The 20,072-nt window shown below is 37.1% G+C and overlaps 1 protein-coding gene across 16 annotated transcripts in view; it reads right to left on the reverse strand.

The window, feature by feature from the left end:
* Positions 1 to 20,072, reverse strand: part of PARD3 (par-3 family cell polarity regulator) — a 451,653-nt gene that overhangs the window by 173,201 nt on the left and 258,380 nt on the right. For 12 of the 16 annotated variants that reach the window (XR_010425367.1, XR_010425369.1, XM_064637268.1 and 9 more), the window contains 3 exons: positions 17,087 to 17,125; positions 4,603 to 4,791; positions 3,968 to 4,138 (listed from right to left, as the gene is read on the reverse strand). Coding sequence is in view for 14 of the 16 variants with exons in the window: in XM_064637268.1 (XP_064493338.1) it covers positions 3,968 to 4,138; positions 4,603 to 4,791; positions 17,087 to 17,125 (399 nt within the window). In the remaining 2 variants the exon portion in view is untranslated. The remainder of the gene's footprint in view (positions 1 to 3,967; positions 4,139 to 4,602; positions 4,792 to 17,086; positions 17,126 to 20,072) is intronic. The other 4 variants (XM_064637293.1, XM_064637285.1, XM_064637329.1 and 1 more) reach the window with 1 other exon arrangement.

The following is a 20,072-nucleotide window of genomic DNA, read 5'->3' on the forward strand; positions in this document are numbered from 1 at the left end:
CTGCCTCTCTGAAGACAAGATAATACTCTTAGGGTGCTAATGTACATTTTATTGTTACTATAATTGTTGTGGAGGTTTAGTCTACAACATGAGAACTTGTGAAGCTGTTTTAAGAAAAATGCTGGCATGGAGTATCAAGGGTCAATTCACAAAGTTTTGAAACAGTTTCATGTTCAAGAAGCCAAAGAAAGCTTTCTGACAAAGAGACAGCTCCTCTGCAGCAGATCAGAAGCAACTCCGCCTGCCTCTCTAAACCCAGGACAACAGGGGTTGAGCTGTCCCTCTCTTCCAGGACAGCAGCCAAAACACAAAAAGTGCATGAAAACCCTAGTCTCAATTGGAACACCAAAAATGACAATCTGCAGAACTGTGCTGTTAAATGATTATGAAAATTAATATTAAAAACAAAAGAAATGTATCCATACCACTAACTTTCTTAAAATCCAATTCAAACTCAGTTTAACTGAAGAAAGAAGCAGACTGTAGAGCCTGTCTATGGTAAAAGAAGCCAGTTTCACTTTGCAAATGCAAAACAACTACAGGACTTGAAGCCAAGAAAAAAGAAGGCTTTGTTGTTCTTTTTGCTGTTATTTTTTTTAATCATTTAGATAACAACTGTTTTTATCATCCAGATGTTTAGCATAATTGCTTTTTACATTGGTATTATCACTCCGTGTACAGATTTCCCTTTCAAGACACTTGCAGCTGCTCCATGGCATGGGCTGGGAATCCCAGGGAGCCAAGCCTGCCCTTGAACTGTGGCACAGGACTGACCATGCATCGGGATAGAGCAGAATGAGAACTGCTGGTGGTGATGCACACAAGGGAATAGAACTGAGCCAGTTCCACTTAGCTATGGTTTGGCCAGACTAACAAGAGAAAAAGCTCTATTTTTTTCCATAAAATGTGCACATACAACACCGAATCAGCAAAGGAAAGACAGCTGAACAGGACCTTTTTTGTTGCTGCTGTTATTTTATGGTGACTCCTTTGGAGAATGAAAAGAGAAAAGCATAGAAAACACCGAGGAAATACTTTCTCAAAAGGTAAACGTTTCTTTTTGTCTTTAATAAAACCAGACAAATCCCCATTTCTGAGGAGTTTTTTAGCCTGGAGAAAAGAGAAGTCTGAGAGACTGCCTGAAAGGAGGTTGTAGACAGGTGGGGGTCAGTCTCTTCTCCCAAGTAACAAGTGATAGGACAAGAGGAAATGGCCTCAAGTTATGCCAGAAGATGTTTAGATTGGATATTAGGAAAAATTTCTTCATGGAAAGTGTGGTCAAGCTTTGGAACAGGCTGCCCAGGGAAGTGGTTGAGTCCTGCGGTTGACCCTGCAGGTCTTCAACAGATGTGTAGATGTGGTACTTAAGGACATAGTTTAGTGGTGGACTTGACAGTGCTGTGTTAATAGTTGGAGTAAATGATCTCAAAGGTCTTTTCCAATATAAACGATTCTGTTCGATGGTGGTAAAAGGTGGGATTTATTAAGATAGGATTTACTCTTCTTTATTCTTTACTGAATTTGACTCATTCAGTCAAATGTAATTTCTTTTGTGTTCTAATACTAAAAATCTTTGCTGGTGGCAGCTACAGGAATGTTCTAAGGGGACAGCTTGTGTACTAGCATGTCTAAGTAATCTGTGTTGCTGAATTAAGCATAATATAGCCAAGGCTGCCAGACATGGCCAGTGTCTGCCACTCCATGGGAAAGTGAATGTCACTGTGATCCTCACGTGCACAGCACTGTTCTCCAGGTCTCAGTCCATACAGCCATTACTCAGGGACTAAGCTGACTGAATAACATACTCATATATGGTGTTCATCCAAGATACAGGAATAACATTATCACAGCTTATCAGTATTAGATCAGCAGAATAATATCTAAAGTTTAAATCTGTCACGTTCTTGAAGGAGGAACTGGCGTTTAATTGCAAAATGCCAAGAAAAACATTCCCTCTTTTCCTTTCGTTCAAGTCTGGGCATTGCAAGACTTTCAGAAAAGCGACTTCTTGAATACTGCCAGATCAGCAGGTAAACAGCTTTAGTAAGTCCTTTCATCACATTAAAATATGCAAACAGTATCGACATCGTATTTCCTTTGGATGAGTGTGATGAAAGCAACAATTCCTGAGAAAAATTACTTACCAAAGTTATTTTGTAAAGATGATCACTAGAGCAATAATGGCATATCATGGCTTTCCCTAATCATTATGGCTCATCTCACCAGTTTCTGAAGGAGTTGGGAAAATGCACAAAAAACTGTAAAGGAGGCCCAGACAGAGCTCCCTGTCCTGCCCTTGTGCAGATACATTTCAGGGTATCTAAATCTGGTTCCAAAATCAGTTCTTTCATCTTGGAGCACATATACTGCAGACTTTGCTGTGCTGTTTTTGGCACATGGTTTTTGCAAAATAAATCATACTAAATGTCAAGGAGATATAGGGCACCAAACTGTTCTCAACTTAAGTGAATAAAAATTCTATCAGATTTAAAGAGAAATGTCTTTGCTTCATCACTACTGGATTTTCTCCATCACGTTTACAAACAGTCTCGATAAATTCAATCTAGAAGACTTTCACCAGAAGAAAAGGAAACATCTTCTACATCCTTTTAGAAAAAATTATACTAAACAGAGAAATAGTCTAAAATATTTCACCCTTTTTATGTAGTTACATATAAAATGCATCTGAAATTGGGTAGAAATAAGGAACAGTGTCTAAATGACAGTCTAAAGTTCAAGTTCTGTTAGGGCTAGAACAGGACATCACCACATACAAAAAGACCAGAATTCCTTCAACACCAAGTGAGAAACCATGTGCATCCAAGCTGGCTTTCTAGCAGTGTGTACATGTAAATATATGTATGTTTATAAAAGCTGTGTATAAGCAGTTAATGAAGAGGTACTTAATACTTTCAGAGAGGTTAGTGTCTTTTTCAAACATGATTTTATAATACATCGAGGACTGAAATTTTTAAAGATCAGTTTTATGCATTAAAAAACAAACTATTTTTTCCCCCTGGGCAGTAGCAGCAATACCAAACCAATTTGTGCACATCATTTTTGAAGCATGATGATTAAGAAACAATGTTCTCAATAAGACCGTACTGGTGTTAACAAGAATGAAAGAATTGGCTTTTAGATGTCTTAAGAGCAGATGCTTCTCTGACCCGCCATTCAACCGTACCCTATTTAACTCAGTGCATTTGTCCAACTTGTTAAAATCATTTTGAAGCCTAATTCAGTCCTCCACAGCATCTGCAGTACTTCTCAATATCATATGTCCACATATTACCACTGAATAGCACTATTTACATCAAATAAAAGTTAAACTATTAGAAATCATGAATAAGTTTCAAAACATCAACACATTCACATTTCTCTGGAGAAGACAGCAGTTGCAAATAATCAGAAAAAGAATCATCACTTCACCCTGAATTCACTATTTTATACTTACCTGCAAGGTAAGTAAGGCCAAGACACAACATAGTTAAAATTCAAAATTACAGAATTATTTGTAACGAGTTTTGCAGAATATTTACATGAAACGTTTAATCACTTAGATAAAATATAATAATATATATAATATAATAAAAGCTCTACGCTTAATAAAAAATCCTGAAAGTGACAAAGAAATAAATCAGTTAACACAAAGTCTATAAATGAAAGATTTAATAGACCTACATAAAAAACTTCAAAGAAAAAATAACATTAACAGTAGTATCCAATTACAAAATCAATATAGTTTTATTCAGTGTTTCCTGTTTCTCATTGACAAAAATACTCAAAAGAAAAACTTTATTGATCAGTAATAACGTTAGCATGCCTCACACTGAAGTCAGATCATTTTGTAACTCTCTTTAAATTCTCAAATATTATTTTTGAAGTCTCAGAGGAAACATGACATCTCCTGTAAACACAAATAACATAGAAGTGAAAACTCCCAGTCCCGACATCAAAAGCTTATTACCTCATTGCATTTACTTATTCGCCTTGCCACAATAAGCTGAATCATTCCCCGTTTGTTTCCTTCAGTGGACATGGACCTCCTTAAGGTTTCCATAGCATCTTGATTTGTTTTGCCTAATAATGATTCTCCATTAACTGCTATGAGTTGATCATTCACTCGAAGCCTGCCATCCTGGAAAGGAAAAATTATAGACGGTTACATGAAACCAACACAAAAGAAACTTAGTCTGCTGAAGAGAGGAAAAAAACAAAAGGAAAATAATCAACCAACTATGCCTAGTCCTAAGAGTTTATGGGCAAATGAACACTGGAATAATAGCTTCCATTGCAGCCACTGTAAGAAATGCCTATTCCAATTATAGATTTGCACTGCAAGCTATTATCATAACCTGTTTGCTCAAACAGTATACTAATTGAATTGTACCAGAGACGGCTCGTTCCTTCCTGAGAATCTGTTAGGGCTGTTTAGATCTTGGGAGGTACAAACACGTGAGTATAAATCTGAATGTTACCTCTGATGGTATAACTGGAGAAAGCTAGTTATAGAGCAATCTCACTCTTCTTCAATCTATGGTTACTTTCAAAACAGCCTCAGAAAACTGAGGACGACCAAAGTACACAGATGTTCCCTCTTACCTTAGATGCTGCTCCACCATTAATAATGGACTTGACGAAGATTCCTAAATCGGCGTGGTTTTCTTTTGACCGGTTACCTTTGACACTCACACCAAGACCAGCTGATCCAGAGTCATTCAGTGGTACTTCAAATGTCAGGAATTCCCTGGTGCCATCAGGTGTGAGGACAAGCTCCTCTTCTTCTGCTTTCTGTTGGGGAGATTAGCATGGGATTATAGAATAGCATTTCTCCTTGGGAATTCTCTTCCTTCTACAGCTATTAGCATTAAAAACTCTCTGCTTTTAACTGCAGTGCCACAATATTTTCCACAGTAATTATGTGAAGAAATGTGCAGAAATAGTGTATTTTCAATCACCTCCAGCAGACGCCTGGCTTCAGAAATATCTTACATTTGTGTCTAAGTGCTTCTCTCTCTAGTAAAGTAATTGAATCACATGTCATTACTGAATCTGCCATCAATACCAGCTCACATGTAAGCTGCTATTTCATTAGCCATAAGAGAGCTGTATCAGAAATATTTTCTTACTTGCAAACCGACAGAATTTTTAAAATATCATCACCATCTATGGAGTTTTGCAGTCATAGGAGAAACTAAGTGCAAGAAAATTAAATTCAGAAATTATTCATTGTTTAAAACTAGTTGTGTTAGGAAAAATAGAAAATTACACAGCTGAGATCTGCAACAGCACATTTCTGCTATTACCAGGCTTAGCATCAAATCCAGCTCTGCCACCAATTTTTCTGTCTTTCCCAGCTCTGCCCTTCACCTCTGTCCTCTTACCCACCTCATTGGAACTTTGCTGCCCTCCACACACAGTTTTAGCTGGGCCGAGACAATCTCAGGTTTTAAGTACCTGGAATTATAGTCCCAGGCCTGCCACAGCCCTCAGCAAGTCGATCCACAGTGACACCCTTCCATGCCTCCAAAAGCTGTGCAAGCGGAGGTGACCAGCCTCTCACATCACCTCCTGCTGCACTCAGGGTGCCAGCAGGCTGGGAGCAGGGGCCTTGCAGTGTCCCCACAGCAGTGACACTCGTGGGACAGCAGCATGGACACAACAGCAAGGAATGAAAGTGGTCATGCCCTGAGAAGCAGTGCTCATGCACAAGAGACTGCTGCAAAAAGCAGGAACAGAAGACACAGGCTGTTCACCAGCCTGTAGACAGTAGACACTATCCACTTGTCTCTGACTCTCTTCAGTTATAACAGAGAACCACTTTTGGTTAGAACTTTATCAATTAAAGAAAAAAGTCATGCCCTTAAAGGCAACTCTCTGCAAAATGATGCTCATGAACCCGATTGTGCTGGTTTTTTCTCATCCACATGAAGGAGAAAGACTAAGAGAACATCCACCAGGAGGTGCACACTCCTGTCCCACACTGGCAGTTCTCTGGAAGAATTAATCCGACGAAATTTTCATAATCTTAGCAAGCATGTCACCTCCCTTACTGACACTGATTTTATACTGACTTTTCCCACGTCACTGATCTATTTGCAAAGCTCACTCATATGAGTGAGAAGACGTATGAGAAGTTAACATTCGCCTGCTGAGCCGTGCCTGTTTCTTAAGACTTGAGGAAATGCAAAGCTGACAGGCTCTTCTGAAATCCAAACACAGACTATGGCAAAGATAGATGTGAAAGCCATGTGGAGTACAGCAGACTGAGATGATCAATTTGGGCACAAGCATGCTAGTTGTGTCACCACTGACCTAGAAATGCAGTGTGAAAATGTCACATGGGAAGGCAATCAGACTGCTGAGAGAGCCGTAACAGCCAAGGGAAGAAAAACAGGATCTTTTCCCATTTTGTTAAAAGCATGAACCTTAATGTGTTCACCAGCCCTTCCCTTTGCACTAAAACCCTCTTGTTTATAACAAAGCATAAGGGTTCATCAATTTAAAAAAAAAAACAAACAAAAACAAACCCCTCCCCAAAAAACCCCACCAAAACCAACCAAAAACTTACACCTATGCAACTGCCACAGCTGGCTTGCTTATGAATCCCATTATTCAAACACATCTTTTGGCCACACAAAAGAGCATGATCAGTGCTAGCTGTCAGGAAGGGAAAGGTGTACTGTGCCCATTGAAAAATACTGGATCTAAAAGATGTTTCCCAAATTTGGGGAAAATTACAACCCTAATTTTCCTGCTTGGCTCACAGAAGCACTAGCTCCAGCATACATTTGAATCCATCTTTTGTCAAGTGGCTGCAGAATAAAACAATCTGAGACAGACACACATTACTTTTTAGTTTCTGTAACACTGACTACTTTCATATTCTTAATAAATAGTGGTAGGAATAAAAGCTTGCGAGCCAAAAGAGAGATAAATGCAAGGTAGGATGTATGGCTAATCCAAGGAAGCAGATATGCTTATTGTATTTTTCTTTACTACCGTTAACATAAACTAGAATCAATTGCCCTCCTTCTCCAATATTTTCTAATCCTCAGGTAAAGCAATCTCCCTTCCAGGGCAGAGAACAAAACTGCTTCCCTGCACAGCCTGTTGGGTGCACTTCTATATGTTAAGGGGGCAACTGGAATGAACAGCTCACAAGCACCCCCAAGGACTTGGCTAATGGCCTCTACCCTACTTCTCTTCAGCAAGACCAAAGAGCTGCATTATCAGCTCAGCACTGTTTTTAATGCCAGGCTTGTGCTTTCTTGTTTCCTGCAATCTTGAATAAGGAAATAAGTCAATATCAGGCTACAGACACCTGAGTGCACAGGTGAAACTTGAGGCCAAAACCTGGAACAAACTACTCCTTAGCAGTTGCACATGAGTGAGTAGATCATGCTTACGAAAAAATGAGAAACAGCAGCCTCAGCACTGGATCACAAGTATTGACAGCATGAGAAAATTGCTCAACTCATCTGAGGAAGAAAACTGCCATTACTGGGCCATGGTTAAATTTCTTTAGGGACTTCATGGGGTATCCACAGATTTTCTTGAATAAGCAGGCTTGCTTGACCACCATACCTGTGTCTGCAATTTTAGGGACACGAGAAATCTGGGTATCATCTCTCAGTATCATATGCTTGAATACAGATTTTAGAAAGAGAAAGCAATAGAGAGGACAAAAGTGAAAAACATGGTTTTCAAGACAAAACAAACTATTAACAGTCAAGAATTATGGATATGGAAGTACCAACTCTAACATTTGCACCACACCATGGTATCAAAGAAGGTCTTATTATAAATGATATATTGAACACAGCTTCATACATACAAACCTTGGAACAGGACCACACATTGATAAAGAACCTCCAAGCATGTCAAAAAGGAGCCATTCACAGAGAAATGAGCGGGCAGATTTTATCCTGCTACCATAATATTTTGAACTGAAGTTGTAAAAACAAAAACCAACCAAAACCAACCAAACAAAAACAAACAACAAAAAAACCAAACCAAAACAAAAAAGCAAACAACAACCAAAACCTCAAAATGACCAAATCCTTTGTTCCCCAAAGCCCTTTGGAGTACAGAAACATTTTACATACTGTGACTCTCCTCAATCAATTTAATAAAATTTGTAATGAAATTGTGTTGAAAATTAAGTATTTAAATGTAATAAATCCCAGAAATTCCTTAATACATCCATGAGACAGCAAAAAAATGCCCAAAAATTGAAAATGCAGCATTAAAAAATTTCAACTGAGAACACAATCACTTCCTAATTGCAATAGCTTCCATTTGATCTTGATATTCTCTAAATTAACAGCCTCACTATGTCAATCAAACACCTCAACACTATTTTCATGATTAGTTGATCTGTGGGAGAAATTTATTCCTTCATATACTTTGACAGGCCAGCAGTAAACATGCAAGCAAAATTATGTACTGTGAACCCTGAACAGCAAAATTCAACTCCCTTAAGATTTTTCACACAGTATGTCCAAAACAATTAACAGCAGAACAGTATTCTGTTCAGACAGAAGCTGCTGAGAAAAAGGTCATCTGAAATTACTTCAGTTGGATGAATGAAGCTGCTCAAGTATGTAATTTGTATTAAAAATTTGATTGGTGATAAAATATGTAGGTGACTTTTTTTGGCTTCAAATTCACGTTTAGCATCAATTTATGCTAAACGACACTTGAGATAAGTTTTTCACCTTTTAAATACAACATAAATATATTGCAAATTTAAAGATAAACTTCCTGACTAGCCCAAACTTATGGCAGTGTTTTGATATACACAGAGATTTTAAAAAGCCATAAGATAAACACAGGGGGAATTGTTTTTCTCTTCTACACAATATTGGTTTCTGATCTGATCATAAAATCTGATTTAATTTTATAAACAACATTAAAATAGACTTTGACAGTAAGAGTGCCATAAGTTTTCTCATTATGCTAGTAACAGCATCTCCTCTCTATCCTTTTATTTTTTACATACTATTGCTTAGGACTTCTCCCCTCTACAGGACCTCATCAGGGTTCAGCTGGTGAGTAAGCAGCATGAGATGGGTGAAAACAGAAACTGAACAGCAAAGAAAAGCCTCCACCCACCTAACGGGGGGGAGCAATTTTCAATCAAGCCAGGACAAGCTTCTGAAGTGACTCGCTGCAGATACAAATCTGGCTACATTCTCTCCAGTGAAGTTCATTCTCTTACAAGCTTAGACATGCTGCCTCAGCGGCTATTCAGTCACAGAAACCTGTCTGCATGTTACTTTGTGATTATATATAGAGAAAAGCATTCCTGTTTCCTTTCACAGAAGCAATCAATAAAGCTCTGCATCTCCACTCTTAAAGGATAACCTATATTTCCAAGTTAATGAAAACATGTACGTGAAAACTTTTACAGGGCTCTCATAGGTACATGTATAGGCATGTGCATATACAAGCACACCCATATATATATATATATATATATATATATATATATACCACAATGATGACACTCGCGTGATAAATTTTGTAACTATAGCACAAACACTAACACCTCCAGCAACCACACTGACCTTTCAATTCACCTGCCTCAAATCCTGTTGTGTCCAGCCTTCTAAAATTACAGTCCTGTTAGCCTCCGTTTAACTACTATTTTGTTAACCTATCAACCTTTTGTCTCTAAAATGTGTCTTCTCTCTTTAGAATTTATCCAGATGAAAAATCTGAAGTTCTTGGAAGATGACTTTGAAGTCCCGAGGATGTAAGAGTTCACCAGGTCTGGCAAGTGTAGGCTGTAAAACTACAGGAAACTGTAAAATCCAAGGTTTAGTCATTTGCTTCCAATAATGGGGCATTCCAACCTAAAATCACAGCCTTTTCCAAGATATTTTCAGTATTCAGAAGATTTTAATAAAGATCTATTATTTTCTTCTCTCATATAAGGTACCCACAATACTAAGAATTCATAAGTCCTATACACTGGGAAACTAATAAAATTTGTCTCAGTATTATTATAACAAAATAGAATGATGAACGATTCACTCAAGAAATTTCACTTAGGTATTGTGCAAAGACATTCTTGACATCAGAGATGACTCAAACTGTTTTGTCCTTCAACTTAGGATGGTGACACTGCTGTCATACCAGGCCACCTTCTAAACTGAGATACACAAAAAGCTGATGACTCACTTTTATCCTATGCCATCACGCATACAAAAGTAGAACATATGAAATGAAAAACTCTAAGGAACCAAAACAGCTTCCCTGGTCAACAACTGTTTGGGGGGGGGGGGGGGAAAGATGTTTAGTACTTAAAAAAATGTAATGTATTACTGCTGGAGGGACAGAAAACAGAGCAATGTACCTGGCCTGAAACACACTTTTATAATGTCAGTTCAGACTCCTCCTTGGGAAAAATAACTGAGAGCTGGTGCATCCTGCCACGGGTAGGCATTAAAAAAAACTATAACTAAAGCAACTCAATCAGATTTAAAGCTGGACCTGTGGCAGAGAAAAGCCTGCCAATTGATCCAATAATGGTATGCACCCTCCAACCCAGTTTCCCCCTGGAATACAAGACCTTCTATTGTGTTTTGGTTTGGTTTTTTGTTGGGGTTCGTTTGTTTGTTTCTTTTTAAAATAAAACCATCATGTGTTGCATTACAGGTTGTGAGGACCTGAAGTGTCTACTTATGAGGTTATAAAATGATATTAGGGCTTAAGACAACTAAACAACTAGAATCCTAATGCTTGCTTTCTTTTTCTAACTCTTCCTAGATTAAGTATTTTAATATCTCCCATATGTTAGATAAACATTAATGAATCTTACTTGCACATATACAGAGACTCGTTACTCATATTAGCCAAGTTAATCTGTCACATCTGGCAAAGACAGCACTCATTCAAATCAAACAGCACATGCTAAGTATCAAAAACTACATCTGAATTCTGAGATTTTATGGGAAATGTGGTCTACTTTAATCTTAATCCTATCAAGAAAATTTTTGTTGTATATTATATGTGGATTAACTTTGGTACGTATTTATAGGCAGAAATGCTAGCTCATGAAAGTACTGTAAAACAGGCCCATTGCATTTCCTATTATGTCCATTTTAAGGATTTAATTTAATATCAAAAAAGATATTCCACACTCAAAAAGGTCTTCAGTTTAAAGGCTTTGATGGATTAAAATATGATTTAGGAAAAAAAATAAATGTTTTTCCAAAGCACAAAATTTCTAGCATATGATTTTCATTTAGTATGGAAATCAAAGCTCTGCAAAAACCCATGTTTAAGTACATCCACATGTTTGTTATTTATCTCTATAAGAAGTCCATTGCTTTTCTATGCTAACATTACTCTCCCTAATGCCAACACTCAGATCTGGGCTGTCATAGAAACTGGTTTAAGCAGATAGATTTTACATTTCAAAAACTGATCAGACCACTAAAAATATTCTGTTGGTTCTGTACCTCAGGACTTCATGCAGGGACTAGTCTGCTGAAGTTACCATAATGATCGTACTTTATTCAGGCCAACATACCTTTTTCCAAACTGTTGTTCCTACTCAAACTTTCTGCTCCTACTGTATGTTCTGAAACAAAAATATGTGATTGTAATGCTAACCCCGTTTCTTTACAGGTTGCTTCTCCTAGAGAAGTGAAAACCAAGGGATTAGATACACAGCAGGTGTCTGCTCCACCAAAGAAGCCTATAAAGCTACAGCTCTCTGCACTATCCCTTCTTCAAGAAAAACTTCAATGCCCAACACACTAATGACACAGCTCCCTAAAAGTCTTTATACTTCTCTCACTGGCCTATTGGATTTACAAGACCTGAAAGACTAAATAAGGAGATAGAGAGTGTCTGGGAAAGCCAGACAGAATAAACAAGTTGAAAGAGAAATAATGCCTTTGTAGAAGTCCATGGCAAGAAACACATTCCACAGGAAGCATATGGAGTACTCAGACTGATCTGTGTCTTACTCGTACTTTCAGGCAACCATGGCAAACCATTTAATCTCACTATTTTCCCTGGATTTAATATCAAAGAAAAATCAACACAAAGAGTCTGAAGCCAATGATGCAGTAAAACAAGGTTTGCACCAAACCAAGTTTGTACACACCAGTGTGACTTCTGGATGACTCTGTAGTGGTGGCACTGAGGCAACCCCCTGCCACAGAACCCAGTGGAGGGACAGGTTGTCTTCTACAAAATTGGCAATTGGCCAACAAGTGCTACTACCAATGCCAGTGCCGAGAAATCTGCCAAAGTTGCTCCATGGTGCTGCATGAAGCCAGCTTAAGTGTGCCACATCACAGCCCACGGAAATCACCTGCAGGTGACAGTCAACACTATGAGCCTGAGGGTCAATTTCAAGCACATCATTACACAGAAGTTTATGTGGATCATCACTGAACATTCCAGGAAATTCAGACTGGTCAAAAAGCATTCATGAGCACTATCACTCAACTGCTGTATTAATTATTTAGTAGGAATTAATGTCTCATCACTACTCCTAATGCACAGAACATGCTATTCAATACTGGAGTATCTCCTACGGTAAAAGACTGAAAGTACAACAGTAGCCTGCAGGAAATCACACATTCACTACCTGTTCTTTCATATGGCCAGTGATCTGTTTCTTATGTCACAATTTTATCAAAAATATTATCTGAAACCACTCAAAATAGCACTAAAATAGCACTTTTAAAACATTGCAATCACCATTGTGCCTCACACTGTTAGAGGATAAAAAGGTACAAAAATATATCTGCAGTACTCCTAAACACTGTGGAGGAAATAACAGCATCAGCTTAAACATCAGTCAAATATATCCTCTTTCAGTGAAATCATTCTGTTTCTAATGATAGCAGCATCTCTGCTGGTGGGTCTGATATTAGTCAGTCTATGATCTTGGCTCCAGTTTTAGACATTTGGATCACCTCTTGCAACAACGGAAATTGATGAAGCTTTTAACTGTTTTTCAAAGCTGGTTGTGTGTGAAGGAAGAGTTGCATCAACCGAATGACATAAAGCTGCTATAAAAGCTGAAGTTCTATGTAAGTGCTAAATAGAAAATGATGGAAACTTAACTTACAGCTTTTGAAAAATATATATGGATACATCTCCAGTGATTAGGTATCTTGAAGTAATACAAACAGCTTTTGAGCAAAAGTAAAAGACAAACACACATGCACTCAGAACACCACCCTCTTAAAGCTCAACACTGACTGTGGTTTTTTCCCCAAGAATTTTCTATTTGCATAAATCAATACAAATCATGTATTTCTAGGCATTTGTGAATATTATCTCTCATATTGACAACATGAAAAGTTGCAAACAAAATAACTATGCATTAGTGTTTACAACATGCCTCTGACCACTATCACCCTATTCCTATAGGTAATGAATTCTTGCAAAAAAAAAGTGTAGCTAGCTAATTTACTCAGAATCACACGTAAAGTATATGGCAAGAACAGCAATTGGATCGGAAAAAACGTGGTGATCAAAATGAAATGTAGATAATAACAAGAGTATCAAATGTTCAAGTTCAGAAGAAAATAAAAAGCAATCCCATTTGCAATTTCTATCAGGGCTGCTAAACATTTATATACTGTTCCAACAGTCTTGTTATGTCACTGTTACGAATCCTGCACTCACTAAAATACATAACATTCTGCTCACTTACAGCAATTTGACAGAAAAACAAATGAGAACAGAAAACTGAAGCTTTCCCATGCTGCTGAGTGCAAAAATCATGAAATGAAATCCTGAATCCTAACTTTCAATTGCCTTTTATCAATAGACAACACTCCCTAGAAAACACTTATATGATAATTATTATTTTTCTAGCATTCTGCTTACATGAAAGTTAACTTGCTGGTTCTGAATTCAGAAAACAAACAGTGAATGACAATTGTAAGAGCAAAATATTACTAAAACATTATTGACTTTTAAAGAGTATGAGGAAAAATTAATTGGCAGATGTTTTACATAGCATAATTAACAGTTCATTTCAATGCACTGTAACCAGATTAAGATAATTATGCTTAGAAACAGAAATGTAATAATGATAAATTACTAGTTTTCATATTACGGTCAATTTCCTACATTCCAAATAATCACCACATTTAGAAATAGGTGCATCTGTTCCATGCTGTCAGCAGCTATACAAATGGCACAAACTCATGGCTGGGTGAAACAATCTTTCAACCAAGATATGGGAGATTTCCTTGCTTCATAAGTAAACAGCATGCCAGCTCTGTTCATAAGCAAAATAGAAGGCAAAACCAGTAGTCCTGTTTTTACCAGGGCACAGTTACTGATTAGAAGCTGAAGATGCTGGAAAGCTTGAATTCTGTGAGTCGAGCAAATTACAAAATCTCCTCATATGGAAGTTCAAGACTGAGAATATAAGAATCTGTATTCTGTGATGGCATATAAAATATGAAGTTATATGCTTTCTGTATGGGTTGTAGTAACTCTGTCAAGGATTTCAGGTCACAAATCAAGAAAAAACTGATCTTCAAGGTTTTCATTTATTACATCTATGAGGACTAACTACTGCATCCTAGTGCCACAATATTAATGTAAACCATTTCAAGGTAACAGTTACATGAATATAACCCCTGAGTGTTATGAATTTATTGATAAATTAGGCTTGATATTTTGAGATTTTATTTCAGGCCTTCCACTTTCAAGGTTATTTTTTTTTCTTTTTCTTTTTTAATTTCAAAGGTGCACTTTTCTTCTATTTCCGCACTAAGGAATAAACAACAAAAAAACCTCACAACCATTTTGTCTTTAAATTAAAAACAGACTTGCATTTCACCTTTCTCATTTCTGTAGCTTCACTGCTTTCATCATGCTTTTTTGTTGAGGTTTTTTTTTGCTTTGCTTTCTACTATCAAGTCCTTGACACTTGGAGACTAAAACCTCACAACTAACAGCACAAAGATCAGAGCAGGCACAGAAATAGAAATTGCAAGATTAGAAATCTCAAAGACCTGAAAAGTAGACAGATGAAAAATAAATAGGTATTGAGGCAGAACCAAGGAGAATAAAGGAAAGCAATGAAAAATACCTTCAAAAATAATAATAAAAAATGTGTAACTGTATTATTAGTGTATAGCTGAGGAAAATTAGTTTTGTAGAACTGGATTATCACAGTTATCCAAAGCAAAGTAGATGGAAGAAGGGAGGTAAGTGTAAAAGCACTGTGAATTATAAATATCCACTGACACCTTTCACATTTAGTCCATTTTTTATTCCCACACTGGAGTAGACAATATAAAGAGACCTAGTTTTCCTACTATCAATCATTGTTGTTCTGAGCCTTCAAATAAATAACAAAAGAATCCCAACACCTAATGAATGAAAAACACAAGACATTAGGCTTTTTTTTTTTTTATATAGTGACCAGGTTTCTAGCTTCATTCCCTCAGTAACCACATATGTTTTCCAACTAGTTTCTATATTTCCAAGGCTTGCTAGGGTTTTCTGGCTGTTTTCTTCAGAAATCCCTAGCTACTCATACACTATCTGTCCCTCCTGCATAATCTCCTGGTTAACAAGCAATTTCTACCTCACATCTAAAGAGAACAAATGAGAAATACCTATTTTCTTTTGGACTTTCCTTGGATAGGTCAGAGTGTTGGTTCCAAGAATGCCAGAGAAAGGGTTTCACCATGGAATTTGCTCCAAAACATTAACTTTGCAAGAGATAAGCAACTGATTTCTATAAACACCTTGCAGGAAATCTGCCTTATCTTAATGAGTTTTTGGGGCAGAATTTCAACTCCTAAAACCAGGATAATTTTATAAGGCTGCACCCACACATTATTCTCAATGGTATCCAATTACAGCTAGAAATACTATGCTGGGCTTTGATCTTTGATCTCCCTTTATATCAGCAGTACGTGGTATGAAACCATGAAGATAAAAACATACTGTACTCTAATGAGATGCACTAAAAAGATACTGCAAGGCATGTCTAAAACAATGGTATACCCACGTTTTAGAGAGGCCTTATGCAGATGACTTTCACACTAGAAGGACACCAAAAGCCAGAAGGATAAAAGTGAATATTGCTACGTTCAACCCAAATGCCTGTTTTAACAGTTACATTCCACTGGCCTGAAAAAATAATAGTATCAGCCAATGTACCCTTGACTATTTCACTGAGATGGCTCTTACATCTATTCACTTAGTCCTGACTTTCTTTTTATCGCAGACACCATCTCACCATTGCTGCTAAGGCATTCTGAACCAATTGGACAAGCTCTTTCTGGTTTTCCGCAGCTTAAATAATTTCAAATCCCCACATGTACTCTCTCAATTTCTCCATAATCTAATTTCTTATTTAATTTTTAAATGGGTACCTAACTGAATGGACCTTCTTGAAGTATGTTTTTAATTAAAATGCAGTGCGACTTTAAGGTAATATATTATAGTAATATCCTCTGTTAGTATTTAATGAAACAAACCTTTTATTTTAGAAAAACTTGTTATATGTATTAGTATATTGTGTATTGAACTGATCCTGTTCCACTGACTAAAGTGAGGTATATAAACAGTATACAACCTCAATATAAAGCCTCACTGACACATCACATACAGACCAGTTTCAGCCTTCTTAAAGTTGAAGTTGATACTATTTCCCTATAGTTTCTTAAAAATAACTAACACTAGTTTGCTATGAGGATACAATTAAAACTTAAACCCCAGCTGCCTAATTTCTGTGTTTATATCTCATATTTCAGTCACATAATCATGATTAAAACAATTAGTTTCAATATGTAACCCAAGTTAACAGTCTACTCTTATCATTTAACTTTAGGTCGTTGGCTGTGTATAAAAGATGTAATTTCAAATAGCACTTGAATTTTTGTAATAAATGAATTGTATATAATTTTTAAACAGTATTTGAAATTACATTAAAAAATGCATTTAAAATTTAAAGCTACAGAGAGCCATCTACAGTATATAAGATGAAAGAAGGATCTGTAAAACTTTGATGGAGAAGTGCCATATCAAGTTAGAAACATTTGGGAGTCTTCCAATATGGAAAAGACAAAGCTCTTACCGTTTCCTTTGGAATTTGTGACTGGCTTTGTTCTGCATTCTAAAGGAAGTAAAAAAAATAAATAAGAACACGACTACATATGACATATACTATCTATCATCATGGGGATAAACAAAGAGCTCTAATTCTGATGTGAAGTGGTAATGAAAAAATGAAGGGTGTTTGTCACAACTCTGACTGAAAATTGTCTAAACAAGCACTAAAAGAGAGGTGAACAAAAATAACTCCAGTGATCTTGTGGTAGTGCACCTGACTTTATTTGGTTATGGGGGAGTTGACTATCTGGGCAAGGAAGAACCATGGCTGCTTGCACCATTTTCTGGCTGAGGGAAAGTTCTCATTCAGGGATGTTCTCCCCTGGCCTTTCCCTTCTGCTTCGAACTTTTCAAAGAATGACCTCGGTAGTCCAGATGAACCCTTCCAAATATTTCAAATGAGTACCTATTTTTTAAAACATCCATTCTCATTTTAGCAAGGGATTCCCCTTTTGAGCATGTTTGGATGAACCAGAACAACAGCACTGGATATCCCAGTACAGGAGGGTTCTTTCAGTTCACCGGAGATGGGACACTCCTGTACTTTGCATTCCTCACCTGTGTCTCAGGGCACATAAGGCAGACACACGTCATTGGAAAATGCCACCCCCAAACAATTCTGGAAACACACGTAAGGAACTATGGCTCTTCCAGGCCCATATTAAAACCCATATGAACACTCAGGAGACACCTTGCTGCTGGCTGGCTGATCACTTTTGGGCTAACCAGCTATTTGTTTCCATTCAGCTGGGAAACAATGAAATGCTAGGGTTTACTGGACATTTTTGCTTTAGGTTGTTTTGAAGGAGATTCAAATGATAAAGCACAAAAATGTAGTGGCTAAGCAGTAACACAGACATCCAGTCAGCTTCAACCTCAAGCCAACAACCAGTAAGGAAAAAATGATGAAGGAGACAACTACCAGAAACATGTAAAGGACATATATGTACCAAGGGGCATATTAACTTGTAGGGTACTGGAGATTAACTCTGTTAGCTAGTCTCTGTTGATACTGAGAATATAGCTCTAAAGCTAAATAACCCATGCCAATCCTTCAGATTATTCCCATAGTCAGTAGCAGCTCTAAGAAAAGGCTTCACAAGTTACATGAGGTAACCACAGTGCTACAGGAGCTTTATTTAACCAGAGTAATCCTCATCCCTTTCATGAAGGGAGGGAGCAAGGAATATCTTTAAGAGACAATGTGCCTCTACCTCACATTAACTTGGACAAGCCCTAATAGATTACCTACCTGGCATTAGGTAACTGCAGAAGCAATAAAAATGCCTGGTATTCTGGTGAAACATAATCATTCTTCCAGATCTTACTGGTCAGAAAAGTTGATTTCTGCCAATTTGATTTTATTCCCTGCTTCCACATTTTACTGACTTTTACCATGATGTGCTGCACTGGGTAATCACATGTACATACTTCCTGACCTGATCACACAGGCTACAAAGATTCCATAATAACCTAAATGGGCTCAGCTTAACAATCACGTAAGTTTTAGCTACAACTACATAGTTTTGTAGGTCTCTTTCAGACAATAACAGCAACATACATCAAAGACATTAAATTCCACAACTTTCCTAAGTTTATTATCTTCATTTTACTCAAAAAGAAACCCAAAGATACTTAACTTGTTTTCAAAAGCCATTCAACAAGCCATAACTCAAAACATAAAATCTAAACACCTCTTTTATTAGGATTACTATCAGTACAAATGTTGGTAAATATAAAATGGTTTAAATATTGACCACTCCTCAGCAAGCAACAGCAAGTCCTGCCCTTTATGAGATGGATAACATCAAATGACATGATTTTATACATACGATTTCTGAGACACATCTCATTTAGCTACTATTTAGAGCACACAAATGTAGAAATAGGGGCCTTCCCCTATGCAAAGACAAATTGTTCCTAGGTGGCCAAAGAAGGTTTGCATGTGAAAAAGATGAACTGACATGACTTCAGACTTCCCCTCCCTATTTCGATACTTTTTTTTTTTTCATAAAGCTAGTAAAAGTCTATGAGAGGAGCTGGTTGAAAAGACCTCTTTTATTTTTATTTTTAGGATCATTTCTTACCAGAGAATAAAGAACAGCCCTTATGATGACTTTTAGTTCAACACTTTCCCCAGCAATTCTGCTCCCACTCTTTGACAGCAGCCAGCAGTGCATGCCTAAGAGTCCTTCATATCAGAATGCAAACAAACAAGTCCTTATGGAACAGAGGATCATCACAGGCATGTACTGTCAGATCCTCACAATATCATTTGTTCAACTGGAGCTACAGAAAAACACACCAGTTCAGATCTGATCTCTGATTACATAGCACAAAACCCACCTACTACCTGACACAGCCATGACTGCTTTCCTTATGCTGGTCTTTGCCAAAATATTTGAGGGAGTATTGCCTGAGCTGCAGCAGGGAGGTTACTGAGGTTGAACTCATTTAAAGGGGCTGATTTGCTGTTATTTTAAAACTACTTCAAGTATTGCTATTAAATCTCTGCATTACTCACATCGTATCTTTGTTTACAATTATTTAAACAAAATTCTGTGTCAAAATATGCGTTAAAACTTCCTCATTTTACCACAGAAATAATATACACAAAATTAAGACATTTTCTTACTTCTAAGTTTATTTAGAAATCTCAAAAAGCATTTTCATTCACCTTTATGTAAGATAGTAATACTGTGAAAATTACAGCATATACTTATAAACAGATGGCTTTCACTGTTCCAGTGATAAGTAGGGCATAATAGGATCTCAAATTGTTTATTTCTCTTCATTTTACGACAGCTTTCATTTCAGCACCTGAAGTCATGTTCCAAGAATATTAAAGTAAAAGTGAGGTTCATTTGCGACCTTCCCTGCCACTTTGGCTTCCTAGGTTTAATTGTAGTTTTGAAAAGTAAAAGGCTAATGTTAAATGTCTTGAAATGGCC

Source organism: Pseudopipra pipra, chromosome 1, assembly GCF_036250125.1.
Source record: "Pseudopipra pipra isolate bDixPip1 chromosome 1, bDixPip1.hap1, whole genome shotgun sequence".
Lineage (NCBI taxonomy): Eukaryota > Metazoa > Chordata > Aves > Passeriformes > Pipridae > Pseudopipra > Pseudopipra pipra.